This window comes from Silurus aristotelis (assembly GCF_946808225.1).
Source record: "Silurus aristotelis genome assembly, chromosome: 1".
In the NCBI taxonomy this organism is placed as follows: Eukaryota; Metazoa; Chordata; class Actinopteri; order Siluriformes; family Siluridae; genus Silurus; species Silurus aristotelis.
The window spans coordinates 43,629,088-43,645,542 of record NC_139574.1 but is presented as its reverse complement, the minus strand read 5'-3'; the positions used below and the strand labels follow the sequence as shown (position 1 = coordinate 43,645,542).

The 16,455-nt window shown below is 44.7% G+C and overlaps 1 protein-coding gene across 2 annotated transcripts; it reads right to left on the bottom strand.

The window, feature by feature from the left end:
* Window positions 1–6,699: 6,699 nt before the first annotated feature.
* Window positions 6,700–15,629, bottom strand: LOC310715488 (terminal nucleotidyltransferase 4A-like). Of its 2 annotated transcripts, XM_083521940.1 has the most exons (14): window positions 14,642–15,629; window positions 13,444–13,567; window positions 12,888–12,934; window positions 12,565–12,685; window positions 12,375–12,482; window positions 12,173–12,301; window positions 11,748–11,961; window positions 11,527–11,653; window positions 11,337–11,440; window positions 11,089–11,240; window positions 10,857–10,988; window positions 10,292–10,441; window positions 10,013–10,185; window positions 6,700–6,827 (listed from the first exon to the last, which is right to left on the bottom strand). In XM_083521940.1, the coding sequence occupies exons 1-14, from the start codon at window positions 15,328–15,330 to the stop codon at window positions 6,773–6,775; spliced, it is 2,325 nt and encodes a 774-aa protein (XP_083378066.1). In that variant the 5' UTR covers window positions 15,331–15,629; the 3' UTR covers window positions 6,700–6,772. The 2 variants fall into 2 exon arrangements, with proteins under 2 accessions (XP_083378066.1, XP_083378067.1); XM_083521941.1 differs by lacking the exon at window positions 6,700–6,827 and having other exon boundaries at window positions 8,576–10,185.
* Window positions 15,630–16,455: the final 826 nt, after the last annotated feature.

Genomic DNA, 16,455 nt, shown 5'->3' with positions numbered 1-16,455 from the left:
TCTTCTCCTGGCCTTGAATCACTCCCTGTGGCAGCTGTAACGCTAATAGGAATACAGACACCATCAGGGCCCGAGATTTACTGCCTTTCGCAATTGTGTCGTTCCCGGTCGATGACAATGGATGTTGATTAGGTGCACAGCAGGAGCACAACAAATCCAGGTCTAGTAGATGACATCAGAATTCATTTCCCTCATTTAATCTCCCACCAGCCTTGACCCTTTCAACAGTCACTCATTCGCCTCCAGCAATCTGAGCTTCCACTCATCTCTGAAGGAACACCACGCGACGGAAAGCAATATGATAAATTGGAACGCCAGACTAAAGTCGTCCGTTTGGTCATTAAAAGATGTTATTTTATTACCCAAATGAATGAACATGGGTTTGGTGTTTAGAGAAGTTCAGCAGAAGTCATTATAGTAGCTGCTGTAGATAAAACGGTGGTATTTGTGGAACGTCAACGATTCTTTGGTTAGAAGGTAAAAAAAAAAAAACCTTGATATAACCAATTATTGTAAATCAAAGCCACGGTACAGAAAATAAAAACCTTCTGACCAATCAGGTGTGAGAATGCACAGTGCCAGAGTTTGAATTATTATACTGCATTAACATGATTACAGCACTGTGTGTGTGTGTGTGTGTGTGTGTGTGTGTGTACTGAATTAGACTCGCTCAGATTGTTTAATGTCTATGATTTATTCTGGCTTCTAGCTTAAGTAAGTGCTCCCACCTACACCACCACAAACTTTGACGTGAAGAAAAGTGAGGGTTTATTTTTATCCTGTTTTTTCTACTGAGGTCTGATGACTTGTGCATGTCAATATAATGGTTTTAAACAATCCTACTATACGTGAAGGTAGTGATGAATAGCAAATATAACTAATGCACATTAGCCCTTTATTTGCTGTACATATATTTGCATAGATGTTGTGTTCTGTTGTGTTGCATGAAATCTTACCAGCAAACGTGTTCCAGCATGACAATGCCCCAGCTCCACGAAGATCTGCTTTCCACTGGTTGGTTAGAAATGTGGACCCAACAGCGTTGGAGCAGTGATCCGAGCGAGGCATGAGGACAGGCCTTCCTGAAGGTACAGATGGAGAGGACACAATCCCAGCAGGTTTGCTCAGTGGGCAGCAGATATCTTCATGAACCTCAAGTCCAACTGCCTTTGTTTGGAGATGTGCAATTAGTGCCTGGGCATGGGCCTCATCCACCCCTGATCTTGGAGACGTAGGAGGAGAGGGGGGGGGGGGAAGGGGGTTACAGTGTATTAGTGAAGCTTAAGCTTCAATCACTGACCACAGTTGTATCAATAGGTGGAGAACCAGTTCATGCAGCTTAGTAGGAACCTGACTCAATCGCCCTTAAAAAAAAACAAGCACCTAGATTCTGGTGAACAGCAGATCATCCTTCCAACACCTCTCAAAAACATCCAGACTTGGAGAAGCAACAAGCCGAGCCAAAACCTGCCATTACTGCAAACCTGTCCAATCCAATATCCAATCCCTTGTTAACTACCCCAGTGGATAAGGACAATGGGAGCTCAGGAAGGACAAGTGGAAGAGTAAGATGATCAAAACAGAACGATTGAACACAACAGGAAAAACACAAACTGGGTTCTTATAGAAAGAGAGAGCAGAACTAGCAAAACAAAACTAGCTGGCTACATGTGGCTAAGCTAAAAAAAAAAATACATACAAATGATGGCACCTACACTCAAACCTAGACAATCACAGGACATGGGTGCAAACATGTCTTACCTCTTCTTAAACCCAGTGAGCTTGAATTTAGGAGAAGGGACATAACCAGACTAACAAACACAAGAGCTCTCGGGGTTCTGCATTTCAACACCAGGCCTCGTTTAATTGGGTTCTTGTTCTGATTGGTTCTTTCTGAACCACTAATTAATAATGATTGACAGGAGGCTCCACCTATCAGAGGCCAGCATAAGGAGCCAGAGACAGCCCAGCAAAACACAAGTGGGAAAATGTACAATAATGCACACAGCTGACCTCCAAATGAGTGGGAACATGTTGAAGAGGAACCACATACGGATTTAAAGGGTGTGTACGTTTGTTCATATGGGGTTTGTGGATTGTTCAATTCAAGGGCACAAACAAAAACTCGGTTTAGGCTTCGCACTTCTTTACGAGCTGTCGTGTCGGGTTGTAGTGTATTTACCTTTTTACTTCCAGCATGAATACCTATTTGTGTAGCCACTCATGAGAAAGTCGTTCCAATCATATAAGCGGCGTCTCAGGAGCAGATGGCGAGGTTTAACACTGCCCCACTTATGCAGCGTCGAGAAACAAAGCCGAAGTCAATTGGGTTTAATATTCGCCATGCGACTCTGTAAAGTGCACATTAGCTTCCTGGGCAAACAAAAAAAGGAGTCTGATGGGAAGGAAGTCCGTGTGTGTGTTCGGCACGCTTCGGGAAAGTTAATCATCGACTTGGAGGGCGCGGATCGGACCTTTAGGGAACTGCACCGCCGCATCGGCTCCATTTTTACCTCGTCGCGGCGATCAGTCAGGAATTATGTTTGCTTTCCTTTTTAATTAACCTCCTAAAGAATAGTGACCTCCGTCATAAATTTGCGAATAATTACGTTTCCTGATGGGTTCGGGAATTACGGAGCACAGAGTGTGAAAGCTTTGCATTATAGAAGCAATTTTCCACACACTTAAAATTAATTACACCCTCTGGGTACGCAATCGGAGGCCATTTCTGACTTAGGAAAGGCTGAAAGACTTCATAAGCAGTTATCAGGGTTTGTCTCCGTGTCTGCTTATGAACACATTCATAAATAAAATAATCACTATTTAACAGCGCAGCATGGAATTAATCACTTTTTATTCATGTGGAACTTTGACTTTTAAAAAAAAAAATGCTTTTTTGATGGAACAATATGTGGATCTTCACCAAACTGTTGGAGACACACAATTGTACCAGACGTCTTTGGATGCAGGAGCATGACATTTTCCCATTATTGGAAATAGTAGACCCAAAATCTGTTCCAGCTCCATGAAGATCTGCTGGTCGATCTCCTGCTATAGAGCTCTAAAGGCAATTGAACACCTTTGGGGTGATTTGGAATGCTGACTGCAATCTCCAATGTTCTTTCACTCTAACACTTCTCCAACACCAGTCCAGCGCTTCCTCCCAAAATCCTCCAACACTCCGATAACATTCTTCTAAAACTCCTTCCATAATCCTCCATTGCTCCACCAACACACACTCCTACAGAGCTCCTCCAACATTCCTCAAGAACTCCTGCTGCACTTCTCCAGCATTCCTCCAGTGCTTCTTCATCATTCTTCCACCACTCCCCCAGTACTTCACCAGCCTTTCTCCCAACAACTCCTACAATTTTCCACCATTCCTGGAGTGCTCCTCCACCACTCCTCCAGTACTTCACCAACGTTATTCTCAAACACTCCTGCAACACTCTTCCAGCACTCCTTTGTGGGAATTTTTCTTCATCATCTCACAAAAAATGTGATGCAAATTTGTCCTTCAATAGACAATAAGATGTTTCCATCCTTCGTCCAAAGTCCATGTTTGTTTTCCCATTTAAACCTTTTCCATCTTTCTAATAGACGGGTTTCCTCTTCGTCGTTTGGAGGATGAGATTGGTGTTTTGTAGATATGAGTTAATAAATCTTCTAGCTGAGGATCTGTGAAGTGTGGGTTCACCAGAGACTCGGATTTATCTCCTCTTTATTCACTGGTATTGAAGTTGACTTCTTTGTGTCTCCTGTATAGAGCCGGCGCGTGCACCTTGGCGAGCTTCTTGTTCGATTTCTTGAATATAACGCACTTCATTTCTCAGAAGACCAATAGAGAAGCTCTCTGGACTAAAGCTCTTTCCTTTCTGGCCCTTCTGGGATCATAATCGAACCCACAAATGCTGATGCTCCAGATTCTTGGCCAGGTTTATTGCTTCCTTAAACAGCACCAGGGTGCAATTACGCTTGAGCACGACGACATGGGCTTTTTACACGATAGCCTGAGATTAGCAAACGTTACCTGTTATTGGAACTCAGGAGAGATGAAGATGCTGGAAACGGACCTCCGTGAGCCTGTAGACATTCAAAAAACTGTTGCTTCTAGTTATAATACTTAATCGTAGTCTCCTATATCTTTCATTCATGGGATTTGGACAGAAATTTGAAATGACTTCCAAATAGCTAGAAGATGTTCCACTAGATTTTGTGGAGATTCTTTCATCCACAAGGGTGTTAGAAAAGTCAGGTAGTGATGATGGTGAGAACATGAGGATCAAGGAACTCTGCTATAATTATCCGCTATGCAGTGACAGATCTGGGTTAGTGATTAGGGATCTGGAGTGCAAGGAAACTTCTGGTAGCACTTTCCACCGAGCCTGCACTCGTGCATCATTAGAATTGTGTTATCTGTCGAGGTTTAAACACCTCGCACTTTCACAAGCATCACGCTTCTTAATAATAAGTGAGAGCGAAGGTTGTGAGTTCAAATCCCCTCTGCAAAACGGTCGTCAAACTCGTCTCGCATTTCCCATTAAAACCTCACACCACGTGGATGTGATTCCGTCATTATTATCGTAATTTTGGACGAATTTCAGGATCGAAAGGATCGCCGAACATCTGCGCATTCAATTCCAGATGTTTCTGATCAGCCAATAGAAATGTAGCAATGCAGAAACCGAATAAATACAGTAGAAAATACAAAAAAAGTATCGGGACACCTGACATTTTCAGCCATATTCGGTTCTTTCCCCCAAACGTATTTAGATGCAGAAGCAAGACATTTTCCCTTCACTTCAACTAGGAGACCCAAACCTGTTCCAGCATGACACCAAGCTCCATGAAGATCTGCTTTCCATTGGTTGGAAGATGTAGAAGATCTCCTGCTCTAAACACCTTTGGGATGAATGTGAACGCTGACTGCACCCCAGGAACCTCCTCACCTCCTCACTTACTTCACGACCTGACTTTACTGACACCCCTGTAGCTGAATGAGCAAAATCTTCACCAAATCTAGTGGAACATCTAGGAAAAGAACATAAGAAAAAGAAGTGAATATTTATATATAAAGCGCACATGGAGTCTGGTGTAAAGTGTGTGTGTGTGGTCAGGACTAGTCTTGCTAATGAGGTACCTCAGGGTTTTATCATAGGCACAGCATGGTAGTGACAAAGACAGAAACACACTCCCAGAGAAAGAGAGAGAGAAGGAGGAAACCAAAGCAGCAGACTAGCGAGAAAGCATGCTAATGAGCAAAGTCTGTAATTCCTTCGTTAGCAGAACTGCAGCTGTTTCACTTCAACACATTCGAGGGAAAAAAAAAAAAACATCATCCTGGTGGCAGACGTTGACTTCTGAACTCACTATTGTGGGAAATCCAGCTCCATGAAGATCTGCTTTCCATGGTTCGGAAGACGTGGAAGATCTCCTGCTATAAACACTATTGAACACCTTTGAGATGAATTTGAACGCCGACTGCACCCCAGGAACCTCCTCACCTTCTCATCTACATCACTACCTGACGTTACTAACACACTGGTAGCTGAATATCGTGTAATCAGGAGTCTGAATAAAATGAAACCAGTAATTGAATAGGATTAATAATAAAAACAATGATTATTAGTATTATTGTAAGAGAAGAGTTTGGAGAAGAAAAGGAAAGGCTCATGATCCAGAGTGAACCTAGTGGATGTACTGCTGCATCATCTGGCTGGAGAAGTCAAGTGTCTCCGTACAGTGGGCATCAGTTAGACCACTGAAAATCCCGTCACTTTCGGTGTGAGAGCAGACGTCTGGATGAATCCAGAAGCAGAAATTTCATCATCCTCATTCAATGTAGCTGTCAGTGTTCTGCCTCACAGAGCAGCCTGAGGGACAGCAGAGCTATATCCCTCACACACACCCTCACACACACACACACACACACACACACACACACACACACACACACGAAAGCACTTGTCCATGCTGCTAATCTCAGCATCATACACACAACAGCTTGTTAACTTTTATTTCATGGCTTTCAAACGGTCCTGCGAGTCGAATGTGAGAGAAGATTGAGGAGGGATGTGCTTCTGACCTTCATGCTGACTCTCCACACACACACACACCCACACACCCACACACCCACACACACACACACACACACACACACACACACACACACACACACACACACACACACACAGGAACCCAGAGCCTTAGGCATAAAAGGAACTCAATGGCAAAATAAAGAATTATTTATTTATATAAAAACAAATGTGATCATTTCTTTGTATTTTAGATTTTTATTATTATGAAGTAAAACATTTTTATTTTGTGTTTATTGTGAATTTATTTATTATGTATGTGAGACTTCAATATTTACGCTACATCAAAAGAAAACTTGGCCATGTATCTATATAAATATATATATATAAACTGCGTCTAGACGACTGAGTCGGAGCATCTTCAAACCTGCAGGTGTTCCTGGTCTGCAGCGGTGCTCCAAGTGAGGAACAGTGGTGAAGTGTGTAATCATCTCCACTCTTCTGGAGAGATGTTCCTCTAGATTTTCTGGAGATTCATTCATCTACAAGGGTGTTAGTAGAGTCAAGTACTGATGAAGGTGAGAAGGTTCCTGGAGTGCAGTTCCACATCTTCCAACCCATATCTTTGTTTACGACCGGAAAACTCCTGATCTCCCGAACGCTTCTTAAGAAGTTCCAGAAGATTCTCCAGTCATCTCTACTCTCCAGCCCCGTTCACGTCATCGAAACAAATTCTTTTATTTCCCCTTCGTCCTTTTAGTGCTGGAAAGTCTACATGAATGGAGTCGTACCCTGAGAAAGAAACACACACACACAATGTGTAGGACTGAGCATTACATCTTCAAATCCACGTCCATAGAGACGCTTATTATCTCCCTGCCTTTTCTCTCGGCCGAGATGAGAAAGAGCTCTCGTTCTCATCATTTCAAGCATCAATGCATCAAAGGACATTTTGCTATTGAACCCCCCCCCCCCACACACACACTCCTTTTTTTCTCCTTCACTACAATATGTTCCACTTTCTTCCCTATTAGAGCAGAATGAAAGGACAAATGGAACGAGGCGATCGTACGCTTCTCTTTACTTTAAAGGAGGAAACGTGTAAGAATTGTTTCGGACACGTCGACCAGACGGGGAGACGATCGCATGGTGGACAGCAGGACGTCAGGACGAGCGCGGGAGAAATGGAGGAAGTGCGTCGTGTTTTTTATTTTAAAATAAAAACAACACAAAGTCAAAATCATCTACAACATGAGCAACTGAGGGGTAGGGGCCTTGCTCAAGGGCCCGGCTTAGTGGTTTCCTTTACTTCAACCCGAGACCCAAAACCTGTTCCAGCACAAAGATGCACAAAGCCAGCTCTGTGAAGATCTGCTTTCCATGGGATGGAAGATGTGGATGATCACCGAGTGCACACCAGGAACCTCCTCACCTTCTCACCTACATCAAGGGTGAAAGTGTGGTCTTGATGAAGCATCGTTTACACGCTTACTAGGAAGCAATTCTTTGATCATGCTGATGAACGTCGCAGTAAAAACCGAGAGCGTTGAGATTTACAGGAACCGTTCAGAAGTTTGTTTAAAATAATAAAAAGCTTAATCAAATAAATAATAATAAAAGGTGCAGTACCTGCGTGATCCTGCAGGGGGTGGGGTTTATCAGAGGTCTGAATTTTAATACAAAAACACGGGATATTTTGTTTATTCATTCATGTTTATGTTCATAATGAATCAGTGGTCAGAAAATCAGCGAGAAACCATTACACTATATGGACAAAAGTTTGTGGACACCTGATCTTAACATTCAGAGGGTGCTTTTTGATCATCTCAGTTTATATTTACCGTTTATAATAAACTCCACTCATCTGGGAAGATGTTCCACTAGAGTGTGAGGAGGTTCCTCGGGTGCATTCAGCGTTCACGTTCATCTTAAAAGGAGATCTTCCATATCTTTAAAACCCATGGAAAGCAGATCTTTATGAACACGTTTGCAGTTTGGGGAACCGTCCCAATACTTTTGCACAAAAAGTGTATTTTACATTCTAATGTTGAACTGTTGCTTCATTGTGTTGATTATTTACAAGCAGCTGATAAGAAGTTCTGAATCCATGACAAATCTAATCTTTTATTTATAGATAACATCTGTACAACCTCTGGATTATACAGCGGTTCACCTGATCACATCTGTACATTAAAACAAGAGTTAAAGCAGTTTTTCTTTATAGAGAAATAATACAATTAACTATAGCAGTTTAAACCCCCAGCAGCTTTTACATCTACAATCTGAGCCCAAACGAATATAGTGGATAAGCCTCAGAGCGCCCCCAAGTGGACAAATCAGGTCTCTACACCTTCACACTGATATTTTTTTTTTAAAACTCTTTTTGCACCACTTTTAAATTGGTGTATAAACAAATATAGTCGTATTTCAGTTTATTTTACTATTAATAACTCAATGCTGGATTCGAGACATTCTGTAATACATTTTTTTTTAAAGAAATTAAATAGTTATTAAAGAAAAAAGAAAACCCCCAAAATCCATTTGGTCATTTAAGATATTTATTTTAAAAATAATCCGTAGAAAAATCTTTACATAAAAATATTTAGCGACAAAAAAAGGCAATTAAAAAAAAAAAAACGTTTACATTCATAAATCAGCAATGAGGACAGTGTGTGTGTGTGTGTGTGTGTGTGTGTGTGTGTGTGTGTGTGTGTGTGTGTGTGTGTGTGGCCGGTGCTCTCAAATCACCATCTTTGGGACAAAATGCTACGGTATGACCTTTTCCTCGCGATAGAGAGAGAGAGATCATGATGTGTTGTAAATCGATGAGCATTTGCTCCGTAAAATCAGGACGACGTGACGTTTTATTGAACTTTAAAAAAAAAAAGGAGCAAGAAGAAGAAAAAAAAGAAAAAAGTGATCACATGATTTGGCTGAAGATCTGAACGTCAGGCCCGATTACGATTTCAGCGACGGTCTAACAGCCAATCGACGCCTGAAAATTTGCATAGAACAGCAAAGGAAACACTGCATGATTCTGGGCCTAGTGGTTCTAAAGGGCTTCATCCTGGGGCACTTGTTCGGTAGAATCGCACACTTTTCTCGGCAGGATGCGTAAAAGTAAAAATTGGGAATTGCATGGCACAGATCTTTGGCGCCACCTGCTGGTGAGAAAATCTGGCTTATGACCGAGTTTAAACAACGTTTACTGATGTGACGAAATCTTAAGTGATCATATAAAAAGAGATCGTGATCGGGTGGAAAAATTATTGGGGCCACCTAGTGGTGGAATTTGAGCACAACATTAATTTTGGAAAGCCAAAAGGCTCAACATGTCAGACGCAAAAATTTTTGGGCGAAAATAAAAAAAAAAAAAAAGAAGAAGAATAAAATACAGGCTATTGTGACATAAGGAACACTTTTTTCAGCCTAGGATTTGGCACGGAGAAAGAGAGCGTTAATCTCGGTGGCTCCACCTGCTGGTACAGACGCTGAACTACAGCAATCTGGGAAGCCATTGAGTGCAATAGTTAAAAAAAAAAAAAAAAAAAAACAACACAAAGTGACACAAACTTCAGATTTGGACGTGATCAGGGCATAGTGTAGTAAAGACAGGGATGTAACGTCACACACCAGGCCTTACATTCATGACGACGACACAAAAAATGTAAACATCAAAGAGTTGTAGTAAAATTTAAATTAAAAAAAGGAACTAAAAATAAAAGCAAATTATATATATATATATATTAAAAAAGGAAAAAAAAATAAACTCATATTGCACGAGTTTTACTAAATTCCAAATACAGCTTGGCTGCAGTGAGAACATTTAGTGTTTGGCACAAACAAGGAAGAATTTTAAAAGAATTTAAAAAATGTAAGTGAATAAAGAAAAGTACATTTAAAAAGAAAAGAAAAAGGGGGCAGTCGGAGACGGCGCGGCGCCACGGCGTGGCCCGTGCGTAGAAAGGAAGTGCTACCTTTGACCCGTGACGGTTCTATCTGCTGAGGTTGGAGGGCGCCGTTTGCCTCCTCCTCTGTGCCACGTGTTGCGGTTGTGCTGTGGGACGAGGTTGGCGTGAGGAACCGCGGGAACCGGACCGGGCTCGAACCTGCCGGGAACCTTCGAGCCAAACCTCTGAACGTTGTGGAACTACAGAAATATACAAACACGTTAAAAAAACAAAACAAACACAAACCTAAACAGACTCCAGATTAAAATATTGGAACTGATCCTCTTCTAGAGAAGGAAGGATGACCTTGGGCTGGTGCTGGAGGTTGGGGAGAGGCCCGAGGTAGATGGGTGAGGACAGACGGTAAGCGTTGTTCAGTGGCACACAGGCGTCTACACACAGTGCTCTGGTTGGGACAGGTACCGGGGGGAGAGTCAGGGGGAGGGGCTTCCGCACCTGAGACACAGAAAAGATGAAAACTAATCATTAGGGATCAGATTCAGCGACTCGCACCGACCGGTGAAGAAGAATAAAAGGGTTAGTGTCTCAATACTTTTGGCCATATATATTATGAGTCCCTCTTGTGTTCTCAGTCCACACTTTCACAGGGTTTCTGATCCTTAACAAACAACCGAGGAGCCGGAATAGTGAACGAAAGCTAAATCAGTCCCTCGACAAGCGAAAGGGCGGAGCCTCCGATTCGTTAAATCACAACCGCAAACTTAATCTAGACATCAAGAACATGCAATTTACGACTCATGAAACACTGCCTCCTGGTGTCCTGATTGAGGTACTGCAGAACATGTTAAAAATAAATAAATAAATAAATAAATAAATAAATAAATAAATAAATAAATAAATAAATTCCAACCTGTGCGTTAGAGGATGTGGTTTCATGGTTCAGGGTTGTTGCACTTTGAGGCTTCTGAGGAGCACCGGGCACAGGGAACGCTGGGAACGTTTGCGGCGGTGCTGTAGGTCCGGATGGAACGGAGTCGGAATCCTGAGGGAGGGGGAAGAGAAACGAGAACAATAAAAGACGTGTGGAACTCTTCCGCAGTGTTGAATTGCTGACTTAGCAGGATCACAAGCAGGATACGTACGATGTCACTTCCTGAGAGCGAGGACACGGACGAGGCTGAGGACGAGGAGGACGAGTGCTGCTGTGGACTGGACAGAGACATGAGGGAATCGGCACTTTGTGGAGACGCCGAGTCTCTTTGCTGCTCCTCGGGTTCGCCGCTGAACTGGGAGACTGGTACACACACACACACACACACACGCGTATTAAAACCGGTCGCATTAAAAACCCCGGCGTGACGTCACGTTTCGGCGCGATAGCGTCACTCACTGCAGCGGTTAAATCTGGCGTTGTGTCGTACGCCCCACTTCTGGATGATCCACTCCCTGTAGGTGATCACCTCCTGGGTGAGTCTGAGGATCCGGCTGAGCGTGCTGAAGGAGACAAGCGTTAAAGGAAGTCGTCTAATCCTCCCACCACCACCAGAGGGCGCCAGGGTTTCATTCACGCAAATACACACCTGTCGTTGTCCTTGTTGGGGTAGGAGCGGGCGAGGGGGGACACGGCGTGACTCAGGACGATGTAGGCGTAATCGAACACGCGTTTCACGTGCAGGGCTCCGTACGAGCTGCGGCCCACGTCGTTACCTTCGAAGAAGAAGAAGACGTACCTCATTTTCACTCCCATTTTCACTCCCATTAATTATTCGCGTATTTAAACGCAGAAGCACTTCCTCCACACCTGCCAGGTTTGGATCTTCGATACACAGCATGGAGGGTCTGTGGCCACTGCTCATGGCCTTCATCATCTCCTCCTTGGCGAGGTAGGCTCCTCCGTTCTTCACACGGATCCCCGTTTTCAGGTAGTTGAAGTGGCGGCCGTAGAGCTCGAAGAACTCGATCAGCAGGATGCCCAGGTTGATGTTGGTGGCCCTGCAGTCGATCCGGGGGTGGAGCTAAAAACCAATCAGACGCAAACGTTAAGTCCTGAAACCTTCTCACCTACATCACTGCCCGACTTCACTAACTTCACCCTCCATGTAGCTGAATCTGAAACCACAAAATCTAGTGGAACTTCTTCCAGGAAGAGCGGAGGAGTAACACGGAGTAGCCGCGGAAACGAGTGTGGAACAGTGTGTGTGTGTGTGTGTGTGTGTGTGTTTTCACCTGCAGGAAGCTGATGGCCATTAAAATGAGGCAGTAGGAGCTGATGCCTCCTGTGAACACCTCGTTCAGGTCCCACTGCAGCAGGAACTGCTTCAGCACGAAGATCAGGTACGGGAGCACCGTGTACTTCTGCAGGAGAAGAGAAACGATCGAGCACTCGTCCTCTGAGCAAAACAAGAGAGCTTTCAAAGCGAGTCTTCACCTTTAAGTGGTCCTTGATGAAGCGTGCCGCCTTCACCGCCGTCTCCACGTTGAAACTGATGTCCACCTTCACCTCCGTCTCTCGGTCTGTCAGCTTGATGATGGGAACCTGCGTTCGGGAGGAGGACGAGGGTGAAGAACGGACACAACGCGACCGAGAGAAGACTAGAGAGACGTGTGGAGAAACGTACCGTGGCTTTGTCCAGGATTTTAATGGAGAACGGCTGGGCGAGGTTCTGCTGCCTCAGAGCCTGATCGAGCTGCTGTAGAGGAGGACGTTCCCACTTCCCAAACACCACCAGGTCAATGTCACTGAGAGACACACACAAGTTTTATTCCATGGCTGCTGCTGATTCTGGCAGTTGAGCCGTTAAATAAATCGACATGCGTTCACACTCTGTCAGTTCTCCTCCTCCTTCTCCTCTTTCTCCACCACCCCACACACACCTTCCACTTCATTTACAAAATCCACACTGTGGTGTGTTTAGAAGACCCCACTGAAACTCCTCCTCACCTGGTCGGAAGGTAAAGTCCGGTACTGAAGCTGCCGAAGATCTGGACCTGAAAAATTCAAAGCAGGACGTTAGATTCCGTCTATAAGATCACGAACACAATCAACACCATCGTCCGATACGAACACAGTCACGTCTCACGTGTACACGTGTACGATCCCAGAGAGTCGCACCAGTAACCGAAAGCTGATTGGCTGCCGCGTGTTGGTCTCGTTTATTATTTATTATTATTTAAACTCGAACAAACGGGTTCTGGAGGTGACGTTACGTGGACATGGGACTCCTGAAGACTTGATGCTGTAACGTGAACAATCAGGAGGTTCTGGGTTTTTATTCCTTTTTCTTTTTTTATTTGATCAAATTTGTGTTATTTCTGTGTTTCTATAAAAAAAAAAAATAAATAAATAAACCTGCAAATTTTTTTAGAAAAAGGCGTGTTTTTAAATCCCTTTTTTGTTGGAAGATCAAAAGACACGAGAATAAAAGCGATTTTCTCTGGGATGAAAAAAGAAAAGAAAAAATATCAGGACACGCAGACGGAATTGAAACCAAACCCACGCTAGATGCAGGCCACAGGTTCTTGATCACGCTCTCGATTCGGTTCACGACGTCCCTCCGCATGGCCTCTTCCTCAGGTCTCGGGGACATGAAGGTGTAGAAGTCCACGATCTCTTCATGAAGGCTGTGGAGAACATGAGAGAGAAAAGACACGACATGAAAACTGGTTCAGCCGCATTCCTTTATTAAAGACTTTATTAATCATTTAACAGAAAAACCAAAGAAGCTTCAGTCTTCAAACGCTGGAGCTGTGGAGCACATCCAGTTCCACCAAACGCTGGAGCTGTGGAGCACATCCAGTTCCACCAAACGCTGGAGCTGTGGAGCACATCCAGTTCCACCAAACGCTGGAGCTGTGGAGCACATCCAGTTCCACCAAACGCTGGAGCTGTGGAGCACATCCAGTTCCACCAAACGCTGGAGCTGTGGAGCACATCCAGTTCCACCAAACGCTGGAGCTGTGGAGCACATCCAGTTCCACCAAACGCTGGAGCTGTGGAGCACATCCAGTTCCACCAAACGCTGGAGCTGTGGAGCACATCCAGTTCCACCAAACGCTGGAGCTGTGGAGCACATCCAGTTCCACCAAACGCTGGAGCTGTGGAGCACATCCAGTTCCACCAAACGCTGGAGCTGTGGAGCACATCCAGTTCCACCAAACGCTGGAGCTGTGGAGCACATCCAGTTCCACCAAACGCTGGAGCTGTGGAGCACATCCAGTTCCACCAAACGCTGGAGCTGTGGAGCACATCCAGTTCCACCAAACGCTGGAGCTGTGGAGCACATCCAGTTCCACCAAACGCTGGAGCTGTGGAGCACATCCAGTTCCACCAAACGCTGGAGCTGTGGAGAAAATCTAGTTCTACCAAACGCTGGAGCTGTGGAGAAAATCTAGTTCTACCAAACGCTGGAGCTGTGGAGCACATACGCACTAAATAGACAAAAAGACCTGAAACACCTGATTTCTCCTGCATTATGTGGTTCTTGATCCAGGATGGCATCTGTGCACAAAGTCAGCTCCATGAAGATCTGCTTTTCATTAGTTGTAGATGTGGAAGATCTCCTCATCTCACCTACATCAGTACTTTCCTAACACCTTCTTGTGGCTGAATGAATCTCCACAAAATCTAATAGATCATGTACCTTCTAAAAAAAAAGGTTTCAAAAGAATGAAAGAGAAACGAGCTCTATAATTTACCCGTTCACTCCTGGACTGTATCTCCTGGTCTTCCACGGCGTCCCGGTGCAGAAGAGGTTCCCGTTGGAGAGCAGGTAAGTGCTGGCCTTGTTGTCCACCTTCTTCTTGGATGAAAGGTGGTGGTTGTGGTGGTGGTGGTGTTCGGGCACTTGAGTTAAGTTCTGGGACGGGTGCCGGTGATGATGGTGATTGTGTTGGTGAAGATGTGCTTGGAGATGCATGTAATCATTGATGTTATGCAGCTGCTCGTTGAAGCTGAAGAAGAGCCTGGGCTGGGGGTGAGGGTGAGGGTGAGGGTGGTGGCTGCTTGTGCTGTCACACGAGTCTGATTTGGGACTGTCCGTCTCAGAGTCCAAGGAGGAGGAGGATGGAGACATGGAGACATGTTTGGGAGAAGAAACGCTCTGCTTGCTCGCTCCTGTGCAGGTGCTGCTGAGGGCAGCGGTCAGGCTGCAGTGATCAAACGGAGGTTGAAGGATGAAGCCTGGAGAAACCTGGACGGGATGCGGGCTGAGGCAGCTGGAGGAGCTGGGGATGGTTTTCACCAGCCCGGGGGCCATGGCCGGGTTCAGCCGAGGGTTGGGGTGGGAGCTGCTCCGGGAACCGTGCGAGGTTTCCCAGATGTGCATCCACAACGCGTTCGCTGGTCCTTTCTGCTCGGGTTGAATCCAAGTCAGCCGGGGGTCCATTTAATCTCGAACCCCCAACAAATCAAAGAAAACACACACACACACACACACACACACACACACACACACACACACACACACGGTCCACCTCTAGAAGAAACGTCTCGACCGGACAAGCGCGTGCATCAGAGAGCGGAAAGGTGACGGCGTGCTCCGTATCCGAGCCGAACAGAACCCGGCGGAAGGTGCGCGGAGGTCCGGGAAGAAGGTTACCGACACGCCGCTCCGCTCCTCGGCATCACAATGTGGCGCAGTGTGGGGACGTAGGGCGAAGGAACGGTGGGGTGGGAGGGGGCATGAGAGAGGGGGGAAAGCCTGCACCGCGCATGCGTGTGGGATTTAAATCCAGCCGCGCGCATGCTCCGTGCGCATTATTTGTAAACCCGAAGTGCGCATGCGTCCGAGATTTGAAATCCGAACCTGAGCTTTTATTTTTTTTATTTTTTTGGACGGAAAGAGAAAGACACGTGTTTCCACTTAATCACGTTACAAAAATATCTAATACAGTACATTTTTAACATCGGTGTTATTACTATAATAATCATTATTATTATTATTATATTAGTATAAATATGCGGACGATTTGTACTGTAATCGTAGCGCATGAGTGTACTGCGCATGCGTGAGATTTTCAAATTTTACTCCCTGGCACGCCCCTACAAACACACACACACACACACACACACACAATCAGGTTTCAGACAAATAAACACTGTTTTAAACTGCTTTTAGTCAAAATACGAATTAAAAGTAGAGAAAAGAATCTGCACAATAACTAACATTCGATTTAGAATCCAGATTTCAGGTGTTAATATGAGAAGTGGGTCATAAATTGGTTTGGGTTTGTGATGTACAATAATCAGGCTCGAAATGTGTAGTTTTTATTTGTCTCATATACTTCAGCGATATGCTCAGCTGTAATGTCTTATTTTCTACAAAGTTGTATCTAATGGTTGTGGAACAAACACACCAGAAGTTCGATTCTGTGCTTATGTGATAGTAGACATGAAGCAGAGATGTTTAAACCAGGGCCCGTTTTGGTCTGTGACACGGCCCTTCATGCTATAAATGAGAAAGTTGTTGCGTAATGTTGAGGATCGCTTGTGGATCTCATTCCCAGTAGCA

Bases quoted from the DNA above. Each gene is read 5' to 3' on its own strand.
- LOC310715488 (XM_083521940.1), bottom strand. From the start codon at position 15,330: ATGGACCCCCGGCTGACTTGGATTCAACCCGAGCAGAAAGGACCAGCG. The intron at 12,483-12,564 runs GTACGTTTCTCC...TCCCGAACGCAG, and splicing joins AAATCCTGGACAAAGCCACG to GTTCCCATCATCAAGCTGAC. The intron at 11,962-12,172 runs GTGAAAACACAC...ATTGGTTTTTAG, and splicing joins TGGCCATCAGCTTCCTGCAG to CTCCACCCCCGGATCGACTG.